Source organism: Oxyura jamaicensis, chromosome 3 (assembly GCF_011077185.1).
Source record: "Oxyura jamaicensis isolate SHBP4307 breed ruddy duck chromosome 3, BPBGC_Ojam_1.0, whole genome shotgun sequence".
In the NCBI taxonomy this organism is placed as follows: Eukaryota; Metazoa; Chordata; class Aves; order Anseriformes; family Anatidae; genus Oxyura; species Oxyura jamaicensis.
In genome coordinates this window covers 9,996,240-10,022,500 of record NC_048895.1, presented here as the reverse complement: position 1 = coordinate 10,022,500, position 26,261 = coordinate 9,996,240, and the positions used below count along the sequence as shown (strand labels likewise).

General features: G+C 41.1%; 1 protein-coding gene and 1 long non-coding RNA gene across 4 annotated transcripts in view; one reads left to right on the top strand and one right to left on the bottom strand.

The window, feature by feature from the left end:
- Nucleotides 1-258, bottom strand: part of LOC118163979 — a 4,973-nt gene extending 4,715 nt beyond the window's left edge. Inside the window, exon 1 of the long non-coding RNA XR_004749277.1 lies at nucleotides 120-258. This is a non-coding gene — a long non-coding RNA (uncharacterized LOC118163979). The remainder of the gene's footprint in view (nucleotides 1-119) is intronic.
- KCNK12 (potassium two pore domain channel subfamily K member 12) lies at nucleotides 7-25,814 on the top strand. Of its 3 annotated transcripts, none has more exons than XM_035321175.1 (3): nucleotides 7-363; nucleotides 15,445-16,332; nucleotides 25,482-25,814. In XM_035321175.1, exons 1-3 carry the CDS (start codon nucleotides 15-17, stop codon nucleotides 25,496-25,498), a joined length of 1,254 nt encoding a protein of 417 aa, XP_035177066.1. In that variant the 5' UTR covers nucleotides 7-14; the 3' UTR covers nucleotides 25,499-25,814. The 3 variants fall into 3 exon arrangements, with proteins under 3 accessions (XP_035177066.1, XP_035177065.1, XP_035177068.1); XM_035321174.1 differs by having other exon boundaries at nucleotides 15,445-16,336; XM_035321177.1 differs by lacking the exon at nucleotides 25,482-25,814 and having other exon boundaries at nucleotides 15,445-17,191.
- The last annotated feature ends 447 nt before the right edge of the window (nucleotides 25,815-26,261 follow it).

Here is a 26,261-nt window from a genome sequence, read left to right as displayed (position 1 = left end):
CCGCGCCGCCGGTGATGCCTCCGCGGGGGGCGGCGGGCGGCTGCCGCCGGCGGCGCCTGGCGCCCCTCAACGAGGACAACGGGCGGTTCCTGCTGCTGGCCGCCCTCATCGCGGCGTACCTGAGCGCCGGCGCCACCGTCTTCTCGGCCCTCGAGAGCCCGTCGGAGGCGGCGGCGCAGCTGCGCTGGAACCGGACCCTGCACAACTTCAGCCGCATCTTCAACATCAGCCTGCCGGAGCTGCGCGCCTTCCTGCGGAGCTACGAGGCCGCCATGGCCGCGGGCATCCGCGTCGACGCCCTGCGGCCCCGCTGGGACTTCCCCGGCGCCTTCTACTTCGTGGGCACCGTCGTCTCCACCATAGGTGAGCGCCGCCCCGACGGCAAGGCGCGGGGGCGCGCCCGGGGAGCCCTGCGGCCGCGTCCCGGGGCTGTCCTTACAGCCACACCAGTTTGGGGACGGCCGCCGGCGGCGCCGCGTTGCCCTGGCAACAGGGTCCCGACCAGGGGTATCCCCCCCCCGATCCTCGGGGGACACCCCCAAACCCTCCGAGGACACCCCCAGATCCTCCGGGAGTCGTGGCCCCCACCTGCCCCGCGCTTATCCCGGGTCGTTCAGCGCCGCGCCCGGGTCGCGCCGGTACCGGGCATCCCCCGGGCATCCCTCGGACATCTCCCGGTCATACCCCGGGCATCCTCCGGGCTCCACCGCCCCGAAAGCCCGGCCGCGGGTGGTCCCGCGGGTGGTCGCTGCCCACGGGGAGCCCCTGCGTGTGGCCGGTGGCATTGGCAGCACCACCAGAGTTGGTGGTGGTTTTCGGTGCTGATAAAGTTAAGATACCGTTATGAATAAAGGCATGAAATCTACAACCGGTACGTCTCGTAGTCGCATTCCCAGTACATCGCTGGCCACAGCAATTGCGCGTCCCATCAGTGCTTAGACATCTGCCTGATGCGCAAGTAGTGGGTTTCTGGGGGGAGGAATTTTGTTTTACTCTAAAATTGCCCCATTGAGAACTGTTGTGGGGGAGATTTACTTTAAGTACGTTTCTGGCTTTCTATGGCATGGAGAATTGCTTTTAGAAATCGAGTCCCTGCAGAAAGATAATGCTGATCTTTTCGCTCTACCAGTTTTTAAGTTTTGTAACAAGCCAATTGTCCTGCGGCTGCAGAACAGAGATGCCATGCTTTGTGTATATTAAAAAGAAATAAATGTACAGCTCATTATTACACACACTTGCATTTCGTTCAGAAAATGTTTTATCAATAGTGACTAAGCTCTGTAATAGAGCTGTGATGATGACTATAACAGCGTTGTCAAGTTTTGTTACTTTTTGTGTTGAATAATCCAGTTAAGTTTTCCTCTTCAAGTCTATTCAATAATCCAGTCAGTAAAACACCATTTTAACTCAACACCGTTAGGTCTTCTTTATCAAAGGAACCCATATTTTTGAAATACCATTGTTACTAAGCTGAATGGATGGAAAAAAAATTCACTATATTAGCAAGAGCTGCTCTGTCCTTAGACCTGCTATAGCAAGCAGAGATGTTTAACTGCAGATCTGTTCACTTCTCAAACCCCAGCTTCTCTTACGCGTGGCTATTAAAATGTAAAATGTTTCCTCTTCATTTGCAAATAGTTGTGTCTCCACTTCATTGCTCTGCCTGCAATCATTTGTACCTGCACAAAGGGAAGGAAAAACTCAGCAGCGTTTTACAGCAATCGAGAGGTGTAAATGGGCGAAGCCAGTATTGTATGTCTCACATTCCTGCAGTGCGACCTAAGGCATCGCGCTCTCTTTGTAGCCAATAATGTGTATATCTCGGGTGCAAGATGGAGACTGAAGATTGTTTTTCCTGAGCTACAACAAAGGCCCGACTCTGCCAAGCATTCGCCAGGGTACTGCTTTCTCTTGGCATACGTCCTGCTAGTTCTTATTTCTGGGTTCCTCACATGGTTTCCTGTGATTTCAGTGAGCTTGTGCTAGGGGCAAAGTTTTGCCCTGGTGAGGAGATGCAGCAGGAGGTGAAGACTGAGCTGTACCTTTGGGCACACCAAGACTGTTGCAGGGTGCTGGTGGAGTGCCCCAGCAGGAGCAGCATCTCTTGGAGTACCTGCACCCCGAGGCTGTTGCATCCCAGCATCGCTTTTCGCAGCCATGTGCACAGCACCTGCAGAAGAGGAGCTGCTGCCCCTTTGCGTTACTCCTCTTCTCTTGCCTCTTCAGGCTGCTGCAGCTGGTTGAGAGAGGCAGAGCCTGTGGTGGGGTCAGCTATGGGCTAGGTTTCTTCTACCACAGTTGTGTACATCTGTTGTTGCTCATTGCATTGGCTCAGAAAAAAATAACAACAACAACAAAACCCTCAGTGAAATGCACCAGAAAGCTGTCTTGCTCTCACTGCCGGCAAAGGAGAAACTAAGTGGTAGACATCAACGTGTCACCCAGGGAAGTAGTTTCAAAGCCTTTCTTTCATAGTCCCTTTCGTCTCCGAGCCAGCTCGATTAAATACCTAGCTATCTGATCTGTCTTTGATTCCACTGTCAGCTGAAATACCTTATTATCCTGGTTCAGAGCAATTTCACTTGTGTTCCTGTCACAATTCATTGACAAGGAGAAAGCTGTCTTTACTTAACTTCACCTAGGACTATGAGACATTTAGAGTCAAAACAGCTTGCCTTCCCCAACTGCTTCATCAGCTACATATGTCAAAGCAGCTTTATTACTTCAGCTGAACACGCGTCTGTCTTAGCAACACATCAGAAAGCTTCACAAAAAGTAGATGCTGTCTCTGTCAAGGTAAAATCACCCATGGGTTACTCTGTCTCTTATTTGTGAAGGATTCCAGTTTAAAAAAGAGAAAACTCGCCGGGCCATCTCAAGCCCTCATTCTCCTGTCACTAGCTCTTACTGTGATGCAGTCCAGTGCTCCTGAACAGGTGCTGCACTCTCTCATCCCATCTGCACAGTGAAGGTACAGGGAAAGCCACCCCTCTTCAGGTTTGGGGCTTGGGGAGAAGTAACTGGCCCCCACCTGGCTGGGAACAAGGGCTAATTCCTCCACCCTTCTTGAGCAGGACCTTTGTTCTCCTCTGCTTCCAGTTAGGTGCTTCCTTTCTTTATTACCTTGGCTGTAGTTCTGCATCTTGCATAATTCCACAAAGTACCAGACACAGCCAAGCCCCCAGGTAAGGGACCCATTAGCAGGTCTTCAAGAAATGAGAGAGTTAACATGAAACGTTAAGTCTAATATTTCAGCATTTTCCTGAATAGCCCACAAAGTGACTGACTTATAGTCCATAAAACACCCTCTTGATAGCACTCTGGGCATTCATGTTTTATTATTGCATTGTTTGTGGCTGAATAATGAAATGCCAAATCTATTTTTCATTAAACATGTCTAGATTTTCAGAACTATGTAAGAAAAATTTCCAGACTAGCTTCAGATTGCTTGCTGTCAGTTTACACCATTTATTTAGTCATTTATTTGCTCTTAAAAAGGTATTTTTTTGTACTAAATTGATAGCACTTTTGTTCTGATTTCTTTAAGGAGCAGCTGGGTGAAATACATTCTTGATTCATTGGTCTAACTGGCAGTAGACTTTGATTTTCAGATGAGTTTTTTTCCTTCCCCAAATGCAAATCACAAATAGTTCCCAGCACGTTGTTAAAGGCTGAAAGCAAAGCATAACTCAAACAAGTTTTCTCCCTGGTAAAATGTTGCAAAGCCTAGCCTAATCATTTATAGATTTACTGTATTCTAGTAGCACATATATATTCTGCTTAGCACGTAAGGCAACTTCTGGATGTCTGAAGCCCTGAATTTCTTGGTCCATGTCTCTAGTCTCTACCCAGATTTTTTTCTTGTCTTAAATGTTAGAATAAACACTAGGCACCTAGCTATGAAAACATATTGAGACATCAGCTCATTATGAAATTTGGATTTTAAGCTTCTAATGCATAAATAAATTTTTCAAAATCCTTTGGAAAATGAAGAGATAAAACTGCTTTAGATAAATCCGTGCCAGGCATAAAACCCAGTATTCCAATACCAAAAAAATAAAAAGATTTTTCAACGTAAGATTTTTAAAATGCACCCTTACAGCAGGTGGATTGTTTTGAGATACAACGTGTCTGGGTGCTTGAGAAAAGGCCGCTGTGAAGAAAAGGAGTGAAGATCTTCCCTCTGTACAGCTGTGTGAGGGTTGCAGGTGTTTAGGGCATGCCCTACAGGCGTGAGTAGGATCCATTCTTTTTTTCCATGATGTATCCTGTTCAATGACAGCTCCACCCAAAGTGATGGGGCACACTCTTCTTCACTTTTATCACAGAGAGGTGGCGAAGGGACAGCTTTGAAGTGAAGTGAGAGATAAGGCTCTCGCCTTATAAATGAACCCGCATGTAGGGAGGCCACATCATGAGAAATGTTCGGTATTTTTTATCAGCTACCAAGCTCCCAGCAGCTGCACTCACCTTGTTTAAGATCTACCCTTTTTAAATTTAAAGCCATTCCCCTTTGTCTTACCACTACACCCCCTGACAAAGAGCCTCTCTCCAGCTTTTCTGTAGGCCCCCTTTAGGTACTGGAAGGCCTCTGTAAGGTCTCCCTGGAGCCTTCTCTTCTCCAGGCTGAACAACCCCAGATCTCTCAGCCTCTTCATAGATGTGCTCTCACCATTTTTGTGGCCCTCCTCTGGATCCCCTCTAAAAGGTCCACATCTTTCTTGTGCTTGGGGCCCCAGAGCTGAACTCAGGGCTCCAGATGGGGTCTCACAAGGACAGAGCAGAGGGGGGAAGAGATTCACCTCCCTTCTACTTCTGTGCATATAAGTGGTTCCTCAGTGATTTTCCTGAGATGAAGACCTGGCTTCATAGCAATGTTTTCTACTTACCATAGCTGCACAGAAGCATTAACTTCCTTGGGCGCTACTGATGGGAATTTTCTGAAAGTGTGGATGTAGTTTGAGTGCTTCAGCACTCAAAGTAGTGAGTTTGCGTCTTTGCAGTTGACAGTGACTATGGGAAGCTGTGTTTGGAGAACATCAAGGCACTTACGCAGGTGACTTGAGGTGTCCCTGCTGAAAGATTTGATCCTAAATTTGTTAGGTGTTTTTGTTTGTTTGTTTGTTTGTTTTGTAGAAGGGGAGAAACCCTAGCACTTTTAATAAAGCCCTTTAAAAATATATATAAATGTTTTCCAGAAGTATTATTTTAATCAGTCTCAGTACTTCTTAAGGCTGAAGCACAAGTTTACCTGCACAGTCAGTGGAAAGCCCATGTTGCCTTTGTCCTGGGCATCACAGATGTCAGGGGAAGTTTTATATTGACTTACTGTGTGGTGGTCAGGTTCAGGGCAAAACCAAACCACAGTTTGTTATTCTTTGGTTCCTTTGGGTAGCAGCATCCCTAACCTGCATGTACTTGCTCTATGCTTTGATGGCTTAATAAATCCTGAAACCCTGCACGCTGACTTCCTGGGGAGCCTAGCCAGCCCTTAGCCTCTGGCATCCCTGTTTCTTCTCCTCTGTCATTGCCATGGATATATTCCCCCTTTCCTGGAGTTAGAGCTTACCTAATACTCTCCTGTCACCCAAGCACTCTTAATTCCTCCAGCTTCTGCTCTGTCCCTCCCGGTTAGCATGCCCTCCACTACTGATGATTTGCTTGCTTGATTAAATTTTGAATACTTGTTTTGCATCTTTGCAGCCCTTCAAGTTAATATCAACTAAACAAGCTGAAAGTAAAGCTTTACAGTATCTTTCTGTTCCTAATCACCCTGGTCTCTCTTCTATACTGTTAATCTTGCTATTGGCCCTCATTTCTTTTTTCAGTCTAAATATTTCTCCCTTTTCTGGATGTCTTCTATTCGTCACAGAACATACACGCTCCATCATTTTTTCTGACATTTACTGATGGGTCATCTTTGCAAGCATTCTGTCTTGCTTTATGCAAACTTATTGCTCTTCATTGTGAACAGAAAATAAAAAGAATTATGGGACAGATGTGTTGGCTATTAACGTCATGTAACAATAACAACTCCAGGTGTTATGCTGGAAAATACAATGGGAAATCTTAATTACTGACTGCATTATTAATGTACCGTTGCAGCTATTGAAGTCACTGAGAATTTTACTGCTTGCTGTAATAGCACCATGGGTAGAGCAACAGAGAAACAACTTGGAACATTTCATCTGTAATTTTTAGTGTGAAGACAGCTGGTTTTTATTGGAAACATAGCCTCTACCTATGACACATATGAAGCTTGCTTACCTTTATCAAAAGAGACAGTTTTCATAAGGTCTCACCACCAAGTGCATATCTGAATGCATTTTGGGATAAGGTAGGCAAGGACGAAGAATAGTGTTCTTACTGGTAAAACTCCTTCAGAGCCCAATAAATCTTAAAAGTGGTATTAAAACATTTTGTGAATAGAAGTATTTAAGTTTAAAAAATTATAACCTAAGGGGCAATTGCATAGCAATCCACACAAATCAAATATCTTTAATGTTATGTCTCCTCAATTGCTTGCCTCTGCTGAAGTCAATAGTAGGTCAATCTACAGAGCTTCAGGAAATCCCACTTCACTCATTTTATTGGCACACTAGGTCGGTATCGCAAATGCTGATCTGACACTGCCAGTACTTCCTAGTACGTCGCCGCTGTAGGTAATGCACCTCCCTGAGCCATGAGTCTGCTGATGGCAATAAGCAGTGCACAGAGCTGTAGATGTTGGAAGGTTTAAATGCAACCTCTCTTCAATCAAACAAAGAGAAGGAGGAAGAAAATTAAATCTAATTGCATTAGATGAGGTAAAGCATTAGTAGCCTTTTCAAGTAATTAAAGCTTTGGTCTGGAATAAGATTAGAAATTGAAAGGTTTGATGTTAATATAGGGGACTACTCGGGTGAGGCACTGCTATTACTCATGTTTAAAAATCCATACTAAGAGCTCCTTACCCATAAATGAGAAAAGCAATAATACCTTGGTAACAAGTCTCCTTTAGAAATTATGGGCCAATGTTCACAGTCAGTCTCAAGTCAAGCAAATTTAATCACAGCAAAAACAGCAATTAGGGGAAATTTGCCTATATGAGAACCGGGTGAGAAAGTAGTTCAGTAAATTTAAATTTAAAAAATCCTTTTGGTTATTCATTATTAAATATTCTATCATTTATTTGCTGAATATTGTGCAATATATTAAACAAAAAAAAATCCAGTATCACTTGTATACAACATATGTATAGAGTCAAGTCTTAAGCCTTTGGGGCTGGAAATGACTGCAGTGTAAACAAAATGGGGTAAAACTTTGTCAATATACAAAAACTGTTACTGGCATAGCTGAAAGGACCAGACAAATGCTGGATAACATCAAAAGTGGCTGATAAAGTGTGTAAGGTGTTCGATACCATTATCTTTAAAAGTAATCAAGGGAAATGCTTACTAAGGAAGTTACATGCAGAAATTGAAAAAGAGAAATAACTGGTTAGTCTATCACCCTGTATTTCTAGTGCAGTTACTTAAAACTAGGTCTTGTGTCTTCATGAAGGAAGTAGGAGACCTGACTGAGCTAAAAAAGAGGCTTAAGAGTTTGTTTCTTTGCCTTCAGCTCTAACTTTTTTTTTAAAAGGGCCTCATGAAGGCATATTTGAACCATTAAAAAGGTAAGGTAGCTTCGTCAGTTTGTTATTTGATTGTTTGGTTTGTGGTTGGTTTGTTTTTGTTTTTGTTTTTCATTAAATCATAACTGTAGAACTTTGTACATAAGTTTGGGGGGGGAAATGGCCAAACAATGTAAAAGATTTTGCCCTGTATGTTTAGATTGTTTTTGTCTTACAGGTACATCTTTATAGGCTACTCTTTTTAAAGCTGAAGAGCTAAGACAGCCATCAAGAGATGCAACTTAAAAAAATATCTGCAAGTTTTCTGTTTTAATCCAGCCAAAAGATAAGCCAGTGATTAAAGCGTATGACAACCCTTCCTGTGTATGAAGCTTGTAAAGCCCAGGAGCAACACACTGTTATATCAACCTTCTCATGTAGAGAAATAAGGCATACACCCAAGATCACTTGTGAAAATCAGATAATGCTATCTAATATGCTTTGTCATCTCAAATCGAGTGAAAATCAATCCTCCTCAAAGGAGAAGTGTTGTGAGGTGTATTTGCACTAGAGTGTCAGTACACAGATATTTATTCAAAATCCATAATATCTCAGGAATATAACAAAATTTGTATGCCATTATTCCTTTTTTCCTTACCGCTTGAAATATATATATATTTTTCTACAACCTTGGGTCTGCACAGGCATCTGAAATGCAAGTTTCAACAACGGAAGCTGATGTGAATGCTAATGTTTGAAACTCTCAATTTGAGATGACAGAGCATAAGCTTTTTCCTGTTAGGGTGTTGCTTAGATACACAATTGTCCACAATGTATATATATATATATATATATATATATATTCTCAAAAACATAGGAGAAAAATAGGAGCAGAAGGAGCTTTAAAGGATGAAAAATTATGATCTCAAGAGAAGCCAACTTTTGAAACAATGTTCACATGGAATTTTATCCTCAACTATGAAGACTGTGTGAAGGTCAGAGACAGCAGTCCTGAACAGCTTCAGATAGCTGACAAATCTCAAGAGAGGAAGGGAAGTGGCAACACCTGGAGTCCATGAGCTCTACCGTTATGTATATCCATAGGTGCTGAAGCTGACTGTGTGTATTTCTTGTTTATCATTCTTTTCTGCCAATTTTTGGAAATAGTTACTTTAAATTCAGAGATGTGTTGTCTAATAGCGTTAATGTCTCAAAATCTCTGCTTTAGCTAAGGTTCAGCATTATGGCAAACTGAGACAGACGCTTCTGCACACAACCTGGAATGAGATTAAGACTTTGATACAGCTGCAACAGCTCTTAAAGCAGGATTTAAAGACCATTAGCCTCTAGTGCAGGAAAGTGTTTTTCCACAGTAATATAACTTACTCAACAACTCAGAAGTGTGTGGGCTATATTTTTCCATTATTAACACCACCGCAATTTGAGAAAATATAATAGCAAAAATGTTTTTTCACACAGCTATTAGGATAAGGAAAGAAAATAAACCAGGGAGAAAATTCTGATCATCAGACAGCCATGAGAAGCAGCTCCTGACTAGGTTAGGTCAATTCACAAAGACTCAGTCTACTATCAAAAGAAAGGGCATACTGCTTGATGCATTGGAAGAAAGTTTATGTATGACATATATATTAATAGAGAAATTAAGGAAGATTGTGGTGGTGCACAATGCCTCCATCCCTATTTAGTCTAGGGACTTAGAGTCAGGAAGAATACTGCCAGCTTGAATACTTGGCTTTCTTTTTCTCTGTAGCCTGAATATGTAGTCTTCTGATTTTCAGGAAACATCCTTCTCTGAGCTTCATTCTCCATAGTCTCCTTTTTGGAGAGGGCTTCTGTCCCTCATTAGAAACCCTGCTGTGATACAATAGGATTAACCAGGAAACCCAAACGTAAATTTACCAAAGATTTTCAGCCTTAAACCTGAGACCCTCCTTGGGTGTTCCAACTCCAGGGATGCTGGCAGGAGGAAAGGGGGCTGCATAGCAAGGCCTTGCTGCTGGAGCTGCTGCTCATTTGGTGGTGCTGGGTGCTTAGCACAAATTGATACCCAATTGCTCATACAATGTACACAGAGGAGCAGCCAGCCACAGCCAAGGAACCATAAAACTGATTTAGAGACACTTCTGCTTCTTCCTGGTCTTGGCTCTGTGCCGAAGCAGCTTGGCAAGAGCAGATGATCAGCCTCCTTCTGTACTTACAGTAACAGCCTGTAGCAGTGAGCAAGGTTTTGGGGGGTTATTCTCTGGTATGCCCCAGTTCTCATGGTGTACACAGAAATGGCAACGTGCGGTACAATGCAGAAAAAAGCTTGCCTGCTTCTGGTAAATTAATAGAGCAGGAGTATTGCTGCTGGTGGGGAAGCTGAAGCTCCAACACATTTTTTAAGGGCCATTTGTCACTCAAATTTACAAAAATTACACCACTTGAGCTTCTAAATGTCCTGCTGACTACTGGCTAGAAACTGACAATTTCTTGGAAAGCTCAACCAGGTGTCAGCATAGTAAAACACAGGAAACCTGCAGTGGGGAGCAGAAGGTAAACGCATGCAGTCAACCAGGTTGTAAGCTGTATTCTTCTCCCCCTTACTTGGGGGCACCTCCAATGCATTAGAGTCCTGTTAAGGTGATAACACTTCAGGTGCTCAAAAGAAACCTCATGCTTACTGCTCTCAGGTCCAGCATGTCCTTCACCCTAAATACATTGCTCCACATCTGACACACAAGACACGTTCCTTGTAGGGCATGGGTGTCCCTTGTGACATCTGTTCATTAGCTTTACCTTTTAGTTATTGACTGTCATGGTTGTCAACTTCATTTTTTGGGGGGGAGAGAGTAAGGAAGCTTAGGATGTTTGAGGATGACAAATCTGTTAAGTCTCTTAGAAACTGGTGTGTTTTTAAAAGGAGTGAAAACCTAGCCATGACCTTTTAGGTGGTGGTTTAAATCACAGCCAGCAGAGAAGCACTGAGGATAATTGATTCAGTAATTCACTCCTGTTATGCATAGCTGTGCTTTGGACAACCAATAACCTGATTACAGCCGTGTATAAAGAGAATAAAATTGGTGCTGTAGAAAGCCTTTAATAATTATCCTCAGTTTCTTGAAACCCCTTCATGTTCTGTTCATCATCTCCATCATTCTGCAAGCGTGGATTCCTTTGAACAGCAATTGCACCAAGCACCACATTTCAACAGTGGAGATGTAATGAGAAACAACAGCAGTGACCTGGCTGGCTTTTCACTATGTTCATTGAGTTTATCGTAGCATCTTTAAGGATACAGAGCAGATTTAACATCTTTGCCCACAGTGTCTAGCTAGTGGGCAGAGTGCATGTATGTACCTTTGTGTGCACTGAACCGAGGAAATGGGAAAACAAAAGATTTGTCGTAGCCCACCCCAAGCACAGCACTGGTTCACAAAGAAAATTTACAGCATTCCTCACCACCTATTTACCTTGGAGTTTTGGGAGAGCAATTTCATGTTGAAAGAATTTAACAGAAATTATGAAACAGCTAGCAGATGCCAGAAGTAGTGTACCTATTAATTATTATTAATGTGGTTGTACAGTAATGTTGACAGCAAATAATTTGGCATTGGAAAAGCTCTAAAAATATGTATATTGTTTGAGCCCAAAGTGGGGTGTTTTAATAAAGCTGGCTGGCAAGAATGTTAAGGAAAGTAACTTTTTCATTTGTGGCCTTTTTTTATTGATGGGAAAATCACAGCTGAAGTGGAAGAACTGCCTCATGGTACTCTCAGTCTTGGGGTAAAAGTGCTGTATGTGGCAGAAGAGTTCTCCATCTGCAGCAGATTGTCTCTAAGCTGTGGCCTTGTATCCAAGGCAACTGTTTCTGGATGTTAGGTGTTGAGGCGCTATAGAATAAATGAGAGGTAGCTGGGAAATTCACAGGTAAGATTCTGTCAGGAACAGTAATGATGAAATGCTAATGAGAAAAGTGGCTGAAGGCCCTGGGCAACCTGATCTAGTGGGCGGCATCCCTGCCCATGGCAGGGGGACTGGAAATGTATATGGTCTTTTAAGGTCCTTTCCAACGCAAGCTGTTCTATTGAAGGGAAGGAACACAAGAACTGTAATACAGAATTTTAGTCTCAAAATGCAAAATACAAAACAGTATACATCTTAATCAATAATGACCTACTAAGAGCAGGGAAAACCATGAAGTATGGAACAGACATGAAAAAAAATTGATGGTTTTTAGTTTATCTTTCTGTAACGTACATCTTGGGGACCAGCCCTGTATGAGCTTGGTCTTTGTCTTTCATGAACTTCTTTCTGCCTGAAAGCAGCATTCCAGTTAGAAGGTTTTTGTTTATTTAAAGAAGTCATCTGTTTAAAAAGTTATACTCAACAATTTTAGGGTTAGGGTTGTTGTTTTTTGCTGTTGTTGTTGGTATTTTTTATTTGTTTGTTTCTTTGGTTGTTTTTTTAATTCCTTTAAATATAACCATATTACTAAGGGATGATTCTAACCTCATGACTTAAGTACCATTATACTCTGGGATTTGAAATGATTTGCCAGTTTTGCTCACCTGCTGCATAACCTAAGTACCATGGCAGGACACCTGGATGAGAAGAGCTGAGAGGCTGGCTGAAAGAGGCAGGAGTGCTATAGGCAAAAGCTGAGAAACTTTCTGCTTTCTGAATTCTTGTATTCAGTTTTCAGGTGAATAAAACATTCTTTCATTTCTGGGTAAATATATCTCTACTAGGAAACTGTCACCCCTTGAATCTTAAAAGCAAGACCAACAGGAGACATACTACAGGCACATATGTCTTTGCAAGTCTGTCAAGTTTTGTTTCTTGCTTCAGTCACCAACTTAAATACATCAAAATCCTGATGAGCTGAATAGAAACCACAAAACTTGTTATGCAAGTCAGGGAAAGAGACTCATTAATTGCCAGCACTTACCCATGAGAGACTGCAGAAGTATAAGCATTATCTGAGAGCTTTTATCAACTCATCTCTGCTAATTCTGTTTGTCTGGGGAGCATTCATTTCATCAAAGAGATGAAACTTCAGCTTGTGATTTTTGGCAAACCATTCATTTTAATTATATGTGGTTATTTATTCATGGAATATGAATTCAGCTTTTTGACTGAATCTCCTTGACTGACATCAAAGAGATGAAATGAATGCTGCCATTGACCTAATAGCAACCTAATAGCGACCCCTGAGGAGCTCCACTCACCACTGATCTCACTTGGACAATGAGCCATTGAACATTCAATGGAGTGCAACCACCCAGCCAATTCCTTACCCACCGATGGGTCCATCAGTCAAATCCATGCCTCTCCAGTTTAGAGACAAGGATATCATGTGGGACAGTGTCAAATGCTTTGCACAAGTCCAGGTAGATGATGCCAGATACGCTGCTGTGCTTTGACTGAAAAATTGGAAGCACAGGCACTTCTGGCTGTATTAATTTCATCCAGGCACCATGACGTGGTGAGTCTCGAGAAGGGACTGAGCTCAGTTGTATTGTGATGAACATACCAGAAGTAACCCCTCTTGATTCAAGTGGTGCTGAGGGGACAAACACAACTGACAAAGGAAGCCCCAAAGGAAGAGTGCATGAGTGCACTTCTAGCTGCAAACTGCTGAAGGAGAGCACTTGATGATGCTGCATTTACCCATTCTTACTGTTTGCCTGTTTTATATACACCTTAGTGCTCTTGTTACAGCAACATGTCCTTTCATCTTGCATAGCTATATAGTGCATTTTGGTAATATTATGCTTCAGAAATATTACTTATACAAAATGTATGAAAAATATATACCATGTCTCATGACTAATCACCAGAAAATAATAATAATAATTTTAAAAAAACGTTGCATTTACAAATGCATCTGAAGTGACACTATTTTTTTAAATTAATAAATGTGTTTAGCCATATGTGTGACAATAAACCCATTTATTTTGATTGTGATGGTCACAATGCTTACAGTGAATCACATGTTTAGCTACTTTTATTAATGAAGCATGGGCTAACAGATGTCTTCTCTGTAATGAGCTGGCCATGTAGTCCTAGCTGGCAGCCACAGGAAACTCCCCAGCTTCTTCTGGCAACCACTAATGGATATCCATTGCTAAATCAGAAGGTCCTGCAAGCAGCTAGACTGAACCAGAAAACAGCTTCACCCCACAGAAGAGGAACTGAATAAAAAACTTCTCATTTTCCCTTATTGAGTCTGGGACCAGCAAGGTGGGCTTTGTGAAGTCTGCTTGGAAGGTAGATTTTTAGCACAAGAAAATAGAGACTGTGGGTCCCGGCAACATCTAATTACCTCTGTGTAATTTATTTATTTTTGATTCTTTGTTACTACTCTGCAGATTTTTCTCTTCCACATATTTTGTGAATAAATAGATTTTGAGCATAAGTCTCAACTCATTTATGGATAGGAAATACTTATTTGTTTCTGTTTAAAGGTGCATAGTGATAATAAACTGGATTTAATGATTTCATTATGCGTGCATTATCTATTAAATGCAGCCCTTCTTACTCTTAGCAAACTTTCACTGATGTGATCTGATGTTGATATTTACCTCCCTGAATATATTACTTGCTCAGCAATTTTATGTAATGATGAGGTAAAGAAACTTCAGCTTGTGATTTTTGGCAAACCATTCAGTTTAATTATATGTGGTTATTTATTCATGGAATGTCAATTCAGCTTTTTGACTGAATCGGTGAGTATTTTTACAGGGAAAAATAGCAGTAGCAGGGGCAATACCTACAGAATTAAGTTTCAGAATAATCTTTTTGAGATACTTCATGAAATATATGCAATTCTTTTTCATAAAATGACTGGTTTCAGCAAATGATGTGGGACAAATTTGCTGTATTTACTTGCATAAAAAATTAAGATCACTTTTACATCATTTGCACGTTTAAGCATCTATAGCTACAAGGTACTACTGCCTATATATAAAATTATGTATATAAGTAATGGCAAAATCAAGTCTTACGAAGAAGAGAAGAATTAATAGTGTTGCTAGATCTTTCTAGACTTTGTATACTGTGATTTGTTTGTTTGTTTTGTTTAACTGTGCAGCAGTGTTTCATCCTGCTGTAAGTGTCCATCTGCAGGACCATACTATTCCCAGCCTGCCATGTGGTTCTACGATGTAGCTGTCACACCAGAATTAAAATGAGGTCGTGGCTTTTTCTTTGTTCTTTGATTATATCAGGTGGGTTAGGTTCTGTTGGGATTTGGTTAAGAATTTACAGCGGCATTATTCTTAGAATGATATTCAATCCTTAATAAGTTGTTTTTGTTTGTTTGTTTGGGGGGTTATTTTTGTTTTGTTTTGTTTTGTTTTGTTTTCCATTATGCAACCTAAGAATTCCATCTTCTCAGCCAGAGGGGTGTAATCAGACTTTAATAATAATGGTGTTACACTGATTTACAGCTTGTGCGTAGAGAACTTTTTCAGCAGGCCATGCTGGCTCACACACATAGAAGTAGGGAGATGACTTGGTTGCCTCACCTCACCTCAAAGTGGCTTGGGCTCAGGAATGCTTTCCATCTGCATTTACAGTGTTCTCCCAGTGGCCACAGTGTCACTGTAAATACAGCCCTTCATCTCTGCAAGAAGATTTTGCTCTCTGTTGAATTTTAATCATCTCGTTGAGCTTTCCGCTGTCGTCTTCATTCTTTACATGATTTTGTGTTGACCTAATCTAACTTAGAGATAACACTCTTTCTTTAGTCCAGTGAGACAAGACCTATGATAAATTACATAAATCCTGAGCTCATGCATGAAAAACTGTGACATTAACTTTGCTCATTTATCTTCACACCTTAGGTTTTGGAATGACCACACCAGCAACAGTGGCTGGAAAAGTATTCCTCATCGTTTACGGGCTGTTTGGGTGTGCCGGGACTATCCTCTTCTTCAACCTCTTCTTGGAGCGCATTATCTCTCTCCTGGCATTCATAATGAAGGCTTGCCATGAGAGACAGCTGCGAAGAAGTGGTCTCCTACCTCCCAACTTCCGAAGGGGGTCAGCTATGGCTGGGGTGGGCAGCCTCATCGGGTGGAAGCCATCAGTTTACCATGTGATGCTGATTCTGGGAATTTTTGCTATCACCCTTTCTTGCTGCGCATCTGCGATGTACACGTTGGTGGAAGGATGGAACTACATTGACTCCTTGTACTATTGTTTTGTCACCTTTAGCACCATTGGCTTTGGAGATTTGGTAAGCAGCCAAAATGCTGTGTACCAAAATCAGGGATTATACAGATTCGGAAACTTCATGTTTATATTAATGGGAGTATGTTGCATATACTCTCTTTTTAACGTTATCTCAATTATGATCAAGCAACTCTTGAACTGGGTGTTGAAAAAATTCGAATGCAGATGTTGCCCAAAGTGCCATAAATCAAGTGCCCGCCTTGGACGTCGCAACGCCATCACACCAGGAGCACGCCTGCGTCGGCATAAAATCTCAATGGACACTGATGGACAGTACGACAGTGACACTGAGGGCAGGAGGCTCTCCGGTGAGATGATCTCCATGCGGGAGCTCATGGCATCAAACAAAGTCTCCCTGGCCATTTTGCAAAAGCAGCTGTCTGAGACGGCCAATGGCTACCCAAGAAATGTTTGTATCAATACAAGACAAAATGGTTTCTCTGCAGGGGTGGGTGCTCTAGCCATCATGAACAACCGCTTGGCAGAAACGAGTGATCATAGGTAGAGTTTTTGAAATGCTTTTTTGTTTCCTTAATAAAAATGGTGATTTACAGAGGAATTATCATTGTAAACTACTGGAAAGTTTTAAATTCAGAAACAGACAGTATTCATTGGGCATCCGGCAATTTGGTTTCTCAAGTTTTTATGTATTCTCTAATATGCAGTAACATATTTACCGTAATGTTACAGTTTTCCCTAGAGAGGTTTTTGGGAGGGACTTGGGTGTCTTTGATGAAGAATCTGATGCAATTGCAGAAGAATGGTGTGCATGGTTATGATGCTACCAAAACCAACATCTTCCTCAGAAAGTAACCTCAACCCAAACTCTGGGTTAAAATGCATTCTGGGCACATTCAGTTCCAGATTCAAACTCGGGGGATAAGGATTGGCTAAACCAGTATCTCACTTTGTTGAAGTCTGGATCTGGCCCTGAACTTTGTACTTGACGCTCTTCACCAGTTCCTCATACCAGGCCTGTATATAACATACACGTAGGTGATTGCAGTTATGCCAGCTTTAGGGTGATTGTGCTTCACTTCAATAATCCTACTGACCTCAATGGCAGAGGATCAAATTGACTGAATTCCCCTGACTGTCAATGATTTTTTTCAGCTAATCTTGTTTAAACCACTATGTGCTACATAACTATTAAAAGTCAGGGGATTATCAGTCAGAAGAAGCATGCTAAAAATGTGCAAAACTATTCCTACCTACTGAATAAGTGAAAACACGCCAGAGAAGCTAGTATTCATCTCTGGTGTCAAATGTTTGCATTACCACTGAAATGTAAGTTAAACTGTTTACGAATTACATTACTTTTACATGAAATAGTCTGATAAAGTGAATGTAGGCTCTCTTTGTTGTCATAAATTTGTATCTTTTACTTCTACAATACTGTTGCAGAGGATCATGCAAATAATTTATTTGCAGGTCTTCATGGGCCCCAACACTGTACTTGTTTTCCACAAATCTGACTGTGAAAGTTATACAAAAGAGCCTTGCTTTGGAGATCCCCCAGAAGCTGACTTCTTCCAAAATGTTGATATTAAATCGTAATTTGGCCTAAGACTGTTGCTACTGTTTTAACTCATATTTAATCTGTACTAGCCCAAACTGCTAAAGAAGCATTTTCAAGCAAACCTGGTCTAAGTATGTAGTTTACCATGACAGAGGGGGCAGAGGAATTTCTGCAAATTTCTATCATAACTATTTCCAAAGCTCTGGATCATTTCTCTGTTCTGTGCCACTTCTTTAAAGATGTAAAGATAATATGAAGGCTTCTGTATATTTCAGCAAGAAATATGGCTTAAGGTTGAAGTCTTAGGCAAGGTGATGACTACTAGGCTGACTGCTGAAAAAAAAATAATGAAAAAGCTGATGGAAACAGACTAGGAATATTAGAAATGTTTGAAAATACATCTGTGAAATTTCATAAAGTTACTGCGTTACTGTGTTTTGCATGTGTTTGGGGTCTTCCTCATTTTGTTTTCTTTTTAACGTGTAGAAGTGCAAAACATTTCAGAATTTAACCTTGGAAAACTAACTTTTAAATCAAGGTTTTGCACACTTGAGACTGCCAACTGAAGGATGGCAGTGACTGTATATTTTGTCTAAAGGAGAAGGAATCAGAGCAGCAGATAGACCATCCCATGTGGCTCTCATATCATAAATGTAGTCACAACATTTATCAAGATGCATCTAGCCAGAAACACTCAATGATGTTTGCATTCTCTATCTACCTGATACAGAGTCCTATTTAAGAGTACTTGGTGTGGCAGAGACTGCATTCAAAAGGCATTCATCTGGCAGGAGCTTCCTTGGTGACAGAGACCCCCAGAGCAGCATGTGTCTGTGTGTGCAGTCTGTCTCAGGTGCTACGTTTGAGCAGCCTTTGGAGGAAGCATACAAAGGTCAAAGTGTTTGGTCATGCTAAGTTGAAGCCCCCTGAAGGATTACTGTAAGCAGGATGTGTAAGTGCAGGTCATGGTCTGGGGAAGGTCAAAGACACAGTTCAGGAAGGTGACTTCCAGAGCCACAGGAGCCATCTTTGGGAATAGCAAAGGCAGGGAGACAATTTGTTCTTTCCCACAGGGAAAAAAAAAAAAAAAAAATCTCCAGGGATATATCTCTTTAATTATTACAATTTATGAATTAGTTCATCAAGAGCATGTATGGTGTGCTGATGTCTCTTTGCAGCTAGACCATGCTTAGGATTGTACCTTGGTACCTTTGCCATTACATGGGCTCATTGAAGAGAAACCCGCTGTGTGAAGTGCAGCATGAGTAGAGGCAGATGGGCTTTATTCCAGCAGAATTACTTAGGTTTATCATTATAAAACTGAGTGCAAACGCATTGACATTCTGTGAGCCCAGGAGCTACATTTTTATGATAGCAAAATTGCAAATTAAGGGGTTTTATTTTTTCAGTAAGTTGTTTTTAAAGAATAAGTATTATAGCTATGATTAGGGACATGTTTAAATGTTTGTAAATTGTTTTCAAACTACCTACCCCTACCTGAGAAATGTGAAGTAGTATGGAGTTGTACATACACCTACTATGAATTGCTGCACTTTTCTGAGTCCACTGAGTTCTGATTTACACGTTATTGTTTCTTATTGCCTTCATCTGATCTAGATGCTAGACTGCTAGTCTGCACCCCAGAGGAAGAGCATTGTAGGCATTCTTTGCAGTTCCTGTTGACTTCAGGGGAAGTTGGATTGGCTTATGGAATTGGGTTCCCAAGGGATTTGGACATCTGATCGCTACTGTGTGCTATTATGTCCAGTGTCTCATTACTCTTGAGATCCTTGAAAACCTTCTCCTTAGCCTCAGAGGGATGTAAAGTGCATGCCTTGTTTTCTGCCAATGGTCCCATTCCTAGCAGTGCATGTATCCCCACAGTGACGTGACTCAACCACAGGGACCCCCCAGCTTGTGTCTAAGCTCCATAAAACTCCCTAAACTCATCTGACTCATCAAGCCCAGTTTACAACAGTGTTTGGAGCCTGGCTACTGAACTGTGTCTCACTGGAGAGCTCATGAGAAGGGGCGGACCTATGGTTCCCTCATATTCAGTAGCCTAAGTGTTTTTCATGCATGAAAACCAAGTTCCAAATCCCTAGGCTTCTGCCTACTATTACTATCGGAGCATTCATCACCCATGTGCATGAATACATGAGCCAAGAGGACACAGGAGATTTGAAACTAGTTTTTCACTTATTTCTTCTCTTTCTTTAGCTTTCTCATGGAAACTTTAAGGCTTGAGCAACTATCTCCCCTCCTTTACTATGTATGGTTCTACTCACAATTCCCCAGGGCAGCCTGTTTTCTTTATGAATTAAAGGCATGCACTAGGTGCACCAAGTGCAATTTCTCGTGGTATTTCTTCACAAACAAAGGGGATACCTTCAATATGCACATATAGGCTGAAGCACAAGAAATTAGAAGGAAACTGAGGGAACAGAGGAAGAAAATGAAAGCACACTGCACTAGATTGCACTTTATTTTCAAGAAACTTGGGAGTTATACTACAGTCTTGATATTTTTGTTCAGGTTTTATTTTTGGACAGCCATAAAGTTAACTTAGGGTCTGCAAGTTCATCTTGCTTTCTTCACCCCTCTTTGCGTCCTCCCCCAGAGCAGCAGCAGTGATCCCTGCTGGCTCAGACCCAGTCATCTCAGTTGCCTGATGAGCAGCTATACAGGCAGCACAAGCTGTAACTCAGCTCCGATACCCCAGATATTGGGCTTTTGCTATTTAAGTTTGAGAAGAGTGTTCACAAGCAGCAGAAAGTGGAAAATTAACAAGTGGAAATTAACAAGACCATGACTATGAATTCTCTCTTTCTGATGGAGCTCAGGACAGAACATTTACAAGGAATAGTTTCTTGTGAAACCAGTAGTGTTTAACATGTCATTACCTTTACTTCCTGGGGTTTGTTTTGACAACTTTCAAACCAAGTTTCAAGTCACACTGACACATCATTAGATTGCCACTGTTTTCTTCCCATCTGAAAACACACTTCATGTTTTGCCAAAAGAAAAAAAAAAAAAATAGGCTGCCTTTTATTTTCTTGGTATATAAAGGATGTCCTTCAAACAATGTAAATGTTCAGTGAAACAATCTTGTTGACCTCCATCACATATAACAGTTTCGGAAGGACAAGGCTGCAGTTTATGACGTTCTGGTTTGCCTGTCTCCCCTCTGGAGGAAATATTTCATGAGTAACTCCTGCTAACAGTAGCAAGAATTGCAAACGCACTTTAGACAGTGGTTGGAATAATGCAGCAAAACTGAAAATGGGAAGATAGTCTGTTACAAATGGTATGTTTGCCTCTTTGATGAGTACATACTAATGGATAGCCCAATTGTCATCTCCATTTGCAGCCAAAATTATTACTGGAAATAATTCTCACTTTTTTTCAGTTTTTCTAACTTTACTTGAAAAAATAGTCAGTGCCTAATTATTCCAAGGAATGTTCAGCACTAATTTAAACAGATTCATACGTGGTGTGATGCTGATTGCCTAGCAAATCTATGGATATGGCTTCTGCTCTAACTGGAGTACTAATGTGCCTTCTCAAACTAACATACATTTTCAATGTTGTATTTAAATAACACAATAAATGTTATGTCACGGAGTAAGTTCAATTAGGGCACATAAATATTTGATTCAGATGAAACAGCTAGTGAGGTGTGCTTCAGGCATTGTGCAACCAACATGCAAATTCTTTTTCTGTGTGTGAATTCTTCCATTTTGAGCTCACAATCTGCTTTTGTGCGTAGTCACAATAGTAAAACAGAAGCACTACATCGTCTGTGGGAAGTGGATGGCCAACTCCCCTGAGATTTGACTCACAGGATATGCATATTCATGTATGCACAGAAAGTGGTTTGTTATGCCTTACAGGCATGTTATGTAGTGATGGCACAGAGGTAAGGCTGCTTCAGTTTGTGACCTCAGTCAGCACACAGAGCCCAATAAAGATGCGTGCCTTTTTTTTTTCTCTCTTTCTTAGTTAACATCCACACCTTAATTAGAATATACCTTTAAATAACAACAATTTCCCTAATGATTTTATACCCATAAAGTAAAACCCAAGGTCACTGGATTTATTCCTCCCATGGGAGAGGACAGATAGTGTGCTTATGGATACCACTTATAGCAGAGTACCCAGTACTGGCGATTTAGCACAGGAAAAAAAAAAAAAATACAGATTTCTATCAAAGAACAGCAAGTGTTCCTTTAGCAAGGTGCATTGCCACCTGTTGACCCCCTTTTACTTCCAAAGCCTTCAGATGTTCACATCTATCATAAAACCACAGACAACATCACAGCCCAAAGTAGCTCTTGGAGCATCACAGGCTCATCTACCTCATCTGGAACATTACGAGACATATTTTGCAAGCAGCAGAGGGAAGGGAGAGGGGCCGCACGCTCACATACACTCTGCACTTCATCCAAGAGGAGATCATTGTAATGGTTGGATTTCAGGAAGACAATGACCAAGCCTACTGCTGAGAAAGCAGCTGTGCTGCTCCACTACATGGGTGAGCAATATTTTAGGTATAGTGCAGGTCCTAGTTCCCATGCCTAAGGTCCCCATCAGCCCCAGCATCTATGGCATACTCTGGCACGTGCCAGCCAGCTCCCAACCCTGCACCAAGCACAAGGAAGCACTGGGCATGAGGAATTCAGTGGATTTTAAACTGTGTAGCATTGTAGTCCAAGTCTTTTCAGGATTAGATCCTCCAGCAGCTGATGCTTTGTCCAACCATCTAAGAAACACAAATAAGATGTTCCCATAATCCCTTTGTATTTCACAGACCGTATGATTACTTTTCAAAGGCAGCAAGTCAATTCAAAATAAATGCCTTTATAACAATACACAATCACTGATAATTCTGACTGTGCAATTCAAACACCGAGTATTTTCCCAGTGGCTGCCATTTTCTAATTTTGGTATTAGGAAATCTGTTTTACTCCTTGCAAGTAAAATACATCCAGCCATGAGCAAGATTTCAGCTCTAATTTCATTGTAAGAACCTGAATATCTAAAAGCACAACATCTGAAAAGTATTTTGGGCTTCTTTGTGTGTGTGCAGATCATGTTTATTTACAAAAATGAAAGATGCTGTCCCTTTACTTACACAGATAAACGATTTGTTAGCTCACTGGGATTCTGCCTTGTTGTACACTTCCTGCAAAATTCATAGTTGCAAATTTCAAGCCAATTCAAAAGGACTTGAGTGATAAAAGAATATATCTGCTCAAATGTATTCCTGTTTATTTTATTTTTTTAAGGGACAGTTTGGAAGATATCTCTAACTGAACTGGTATTATTATCTCCTATTGTGAACTTCAGAAGAATTTTTCTTCTTCTGTTAATTCCATTTTATTTGTGTGTTTGGTCTTGGCTTACTGCTGTGCTTCAGTGTGCATTGTGAAAGGAATGACCCATACTGTTTCCTAGGTGGTATCACTTTCCCCTTTGCATTAATTGCAGCCATACTTAGGAGAAACATTGAAACTAGACACTTTTCTGAACACTTTTGTTTAAAAAAATGTTTTATAAATTCTAGATTATGAGTATAAATTATTTGTAATGGTTGAAATTAGCAGACTGGATATTTTTCCTACCAATAGAAATCCTTGACATTAACTCAGTGAATGATGCTAAAGGTACAGTTTTAGATAAAAAAGTTATTCCTATTTTATCCAGTTTATCCAATTTGTGTAAAATTTTTAACAGAGAGTAAGACAGATGTAAATCCCATTTGGAAAATGCTCTATTCCACACACTCGTGCTTATGAACAGAACTTCTAAAGGGATTAAAACTGAGCACACTAGATCACTGCAAACACAATTACACTTACAAGCTCTCAAAACTTGAATACTTTACCTGTGTGGCAACTACAAAATAAGGGCATACTAATGTAATTCTAATTCAGGCAAATAAACAGAGATGATGGAGTTCCACTTTCTGCTGGCCATTTGTATCAAAAAGACTATTGGTAAAAAGCTGCTGTGTCAAGGATGGTTTACTGACTCGGTGTATAAATGTGCTGCGTTGTTTGGTGCTGCTGAAAGTGAGAAAGGCAGCTTGTTCAAGGTCAGCATATGCAAAGTAACTCAGAAGAACGAAGTTTTCAATGTTAACGCTTTCTATTATTTCAAGGGTAAAGCTAACGCTGATTAAAGGAATATTTTCTTTGAATTGCCAACATGAGGAAGTAGAGAAAGGCCAAAAATAGTTTACATGACTAGTATTGAGCCACTCCTGTGGGGCACTGCATGTGCTTCATGTACTCCAAATGGTTTCTGGCTGTCCTTGAACTTGGCTGTTCCTGAAAATTGAGGGTTTGGGGCACAGGTGTAGTTACTGACTCGTTTTACACTGGAAAAGCAGATGTGCTGTGATCTTAATTTGCCAGTTAAATGGATGGGATAATTTGTTTAGGCTTCCTGTATGATGACAGCATGTATAAATATTACAAGGTGAATCAATTGCCCCGGCTGGTTATTTTCACTAAGAGATCTCTAACAGTGAAAAGGGAAGAAACATCTTACCATTTAACAATCACATTACAGCAAGTGGCAGCAGCCCCCTCTAGCCAAGCCTTCCTCAGCATGGGCTTCATGAAAAGCTGGCCTTCAGCTGCCGTGCTGGTTCTGTCAGACCTGATTGCTCAAACATGTGCAGATAGCCCTTTTGATGGTCATGGTTTTGCCAAAAAACTAACAAAATTATACATATATATATATATAAAAGAAGCACCAAATAGCAGCATCTAAGAAAAGCCAAATAATCCAAATAATAAATCAAAATAAAACAATAATGATGATCTGATGATCCATACAGAAGCTGCTGTTGGTAGCAGCCATAGATGCTTTCCCAGCACTGAAGGAAATTTGGGATTAGGAGAGCAGAAACTGGATTTTTAGGTGCTGGACATTGCCCTGCAAACAGCTACAGCAGCACAAATGACGCTTCATGAACAAGCTTTTGCAGATGTTTCTGTACTGACAGGGAAGATTTTCATCATCTATACCGAAATCAGAAGATGACAGCAAATTGTACACAAGCATGTGCTTTTTACAAGAAACCTGTCACAGGTAATAGCACTATTAGCTGTGGCAGGACCAGGTGTGCATCAGTCTCTGTTTCCAGACAGACAAAACCCTGAACACCTCCCCTTTTGTTACATTCCTCCTCCACAAGCTGTTCACTCACTTTTAGCAAAATTCACCTGTCAGGAACTCCCACTCGTGTGGGTTTGGTGATGACAGCAATCTTAGAAAATGCTTTGTGCACTGAAAGACTCTCACCCCCAGGACCTCAGATTCAAATAACTTTCTACTTCCAAAAGTGACAGAATTGGTAACTTAAAAGAGTGGAAATTCTCTTTAGGGTTGGTAAGGGTGGTACCCAGAGCCTTCTGGGCCACCCTGGGAGCCCGGTCTTCCCGTGGGTACTGCTGTGTCTTTTTTTTTTTTTTTTTTTTTTTATTGTAATAAAAGAAAAAAAAAACAATTTCACCTGCTGACTTCACTCACCTTATTCCTAAAGAGTTGAATGATGAGGAAGTTACATAAATGAAAGAGCTGGGGGGTTCTAGGAAGCAAACGCTGCTCTCCATTTTCTGCTCTCCAAGTGCACTTGTCTGAATCTGGAGTAACTTCATTGAATTCCAGGTAGTAGCCAGCCTAATTAAACTTACACAATTATTTTTAAATGTATGCTAGGAGTCAAAAGAAACTACATGAATTTTACAGCACAATTTCAGTTGTGTTTACTGAGTCAAGAGCTGAAATAAAGGAATATAAATTCCTGTAAACCACTGACCAGAAAGTATAGATATTTATCCTCTTTGAGATGATGCTTCCTAGCAAAACATTAAGCTGAAATAAATTTCAAAACTGAAATCTACTTAAGCAAGTGACATTTTAAAAAATGATTTTTTTCTGGGTTGAGAGGAACTTTCCCTCCAGCACATCCAATCATTGTGAGTGCTTTTAACTAAGCCACCCGATTTTTGATGTCAGCCCATGACTTTTCTAGTGTACGATCTTTGAATGTAGAGGACGAAAAGCCATATACTAAGCTAATTGAACTCAAATCTACTTGTGTGTTATATACAGCTTGCAAACAAAATTGAGTGAACGTTTTTGGCTCCGCACCCCTTCATTCACACGAGCAGGGTTACGGCGCTGGGTGGCACTGAGGGCTGGCGGTCAGCTGCATCACCAAGGGGTGCAAAGGCACTGTCCGGGGGTGCACAGCGAGTGAGAACCCCGAAGAACCTGCTCATTGTGCTCAGTGAACATGCCTCTGTGGTTTTAATGCTGTGCTGCGTAGCCAGTTAAAATTGCTGTACCTCTGGTAGGGTAGCAGGTTGGAGACGGCACTTGGATTGTTGCCTTTAACCTCTTACAAAGACTCTTGAAATAAATTAGAGAAAACGCTGCCTGGAAGATGTGTGTATTATTCTCTTTGGAGCCAGCACTGCTGGTGTTGCTTTTGATTGCGTTCGATTTTCTTTCTCAGATAAAAGTTTCTTCATGTGTGAAACATGCTCATTCACCAGCGTATGATTTGGTAGAGCTCAGGGGGTGACTGTTGTGACACGCTTATAATGCACATGGCTGCCATCTAGTAAAGACGGCAGCAAACCCATTCTTTGCTTTGCAGTAACACAGAAAGCAGATGGAAACTGTTTGCTCTGTAAACAGCTATAAGGAACTCCTGCTCTATCTCCCCGGTTTTCATTCAGATCAATGGGATCCTTCTGTCCAAGGTATTAAGATAAATCCAGGAAATTTTGGTATTGATTAAAGAGAGACATTTTTAAAAAAATCAATCATGCTGCAGACGGAGAAATGTTACTGCCTCGAATGTGGAGGCTTGTTAATCCTGCTAGA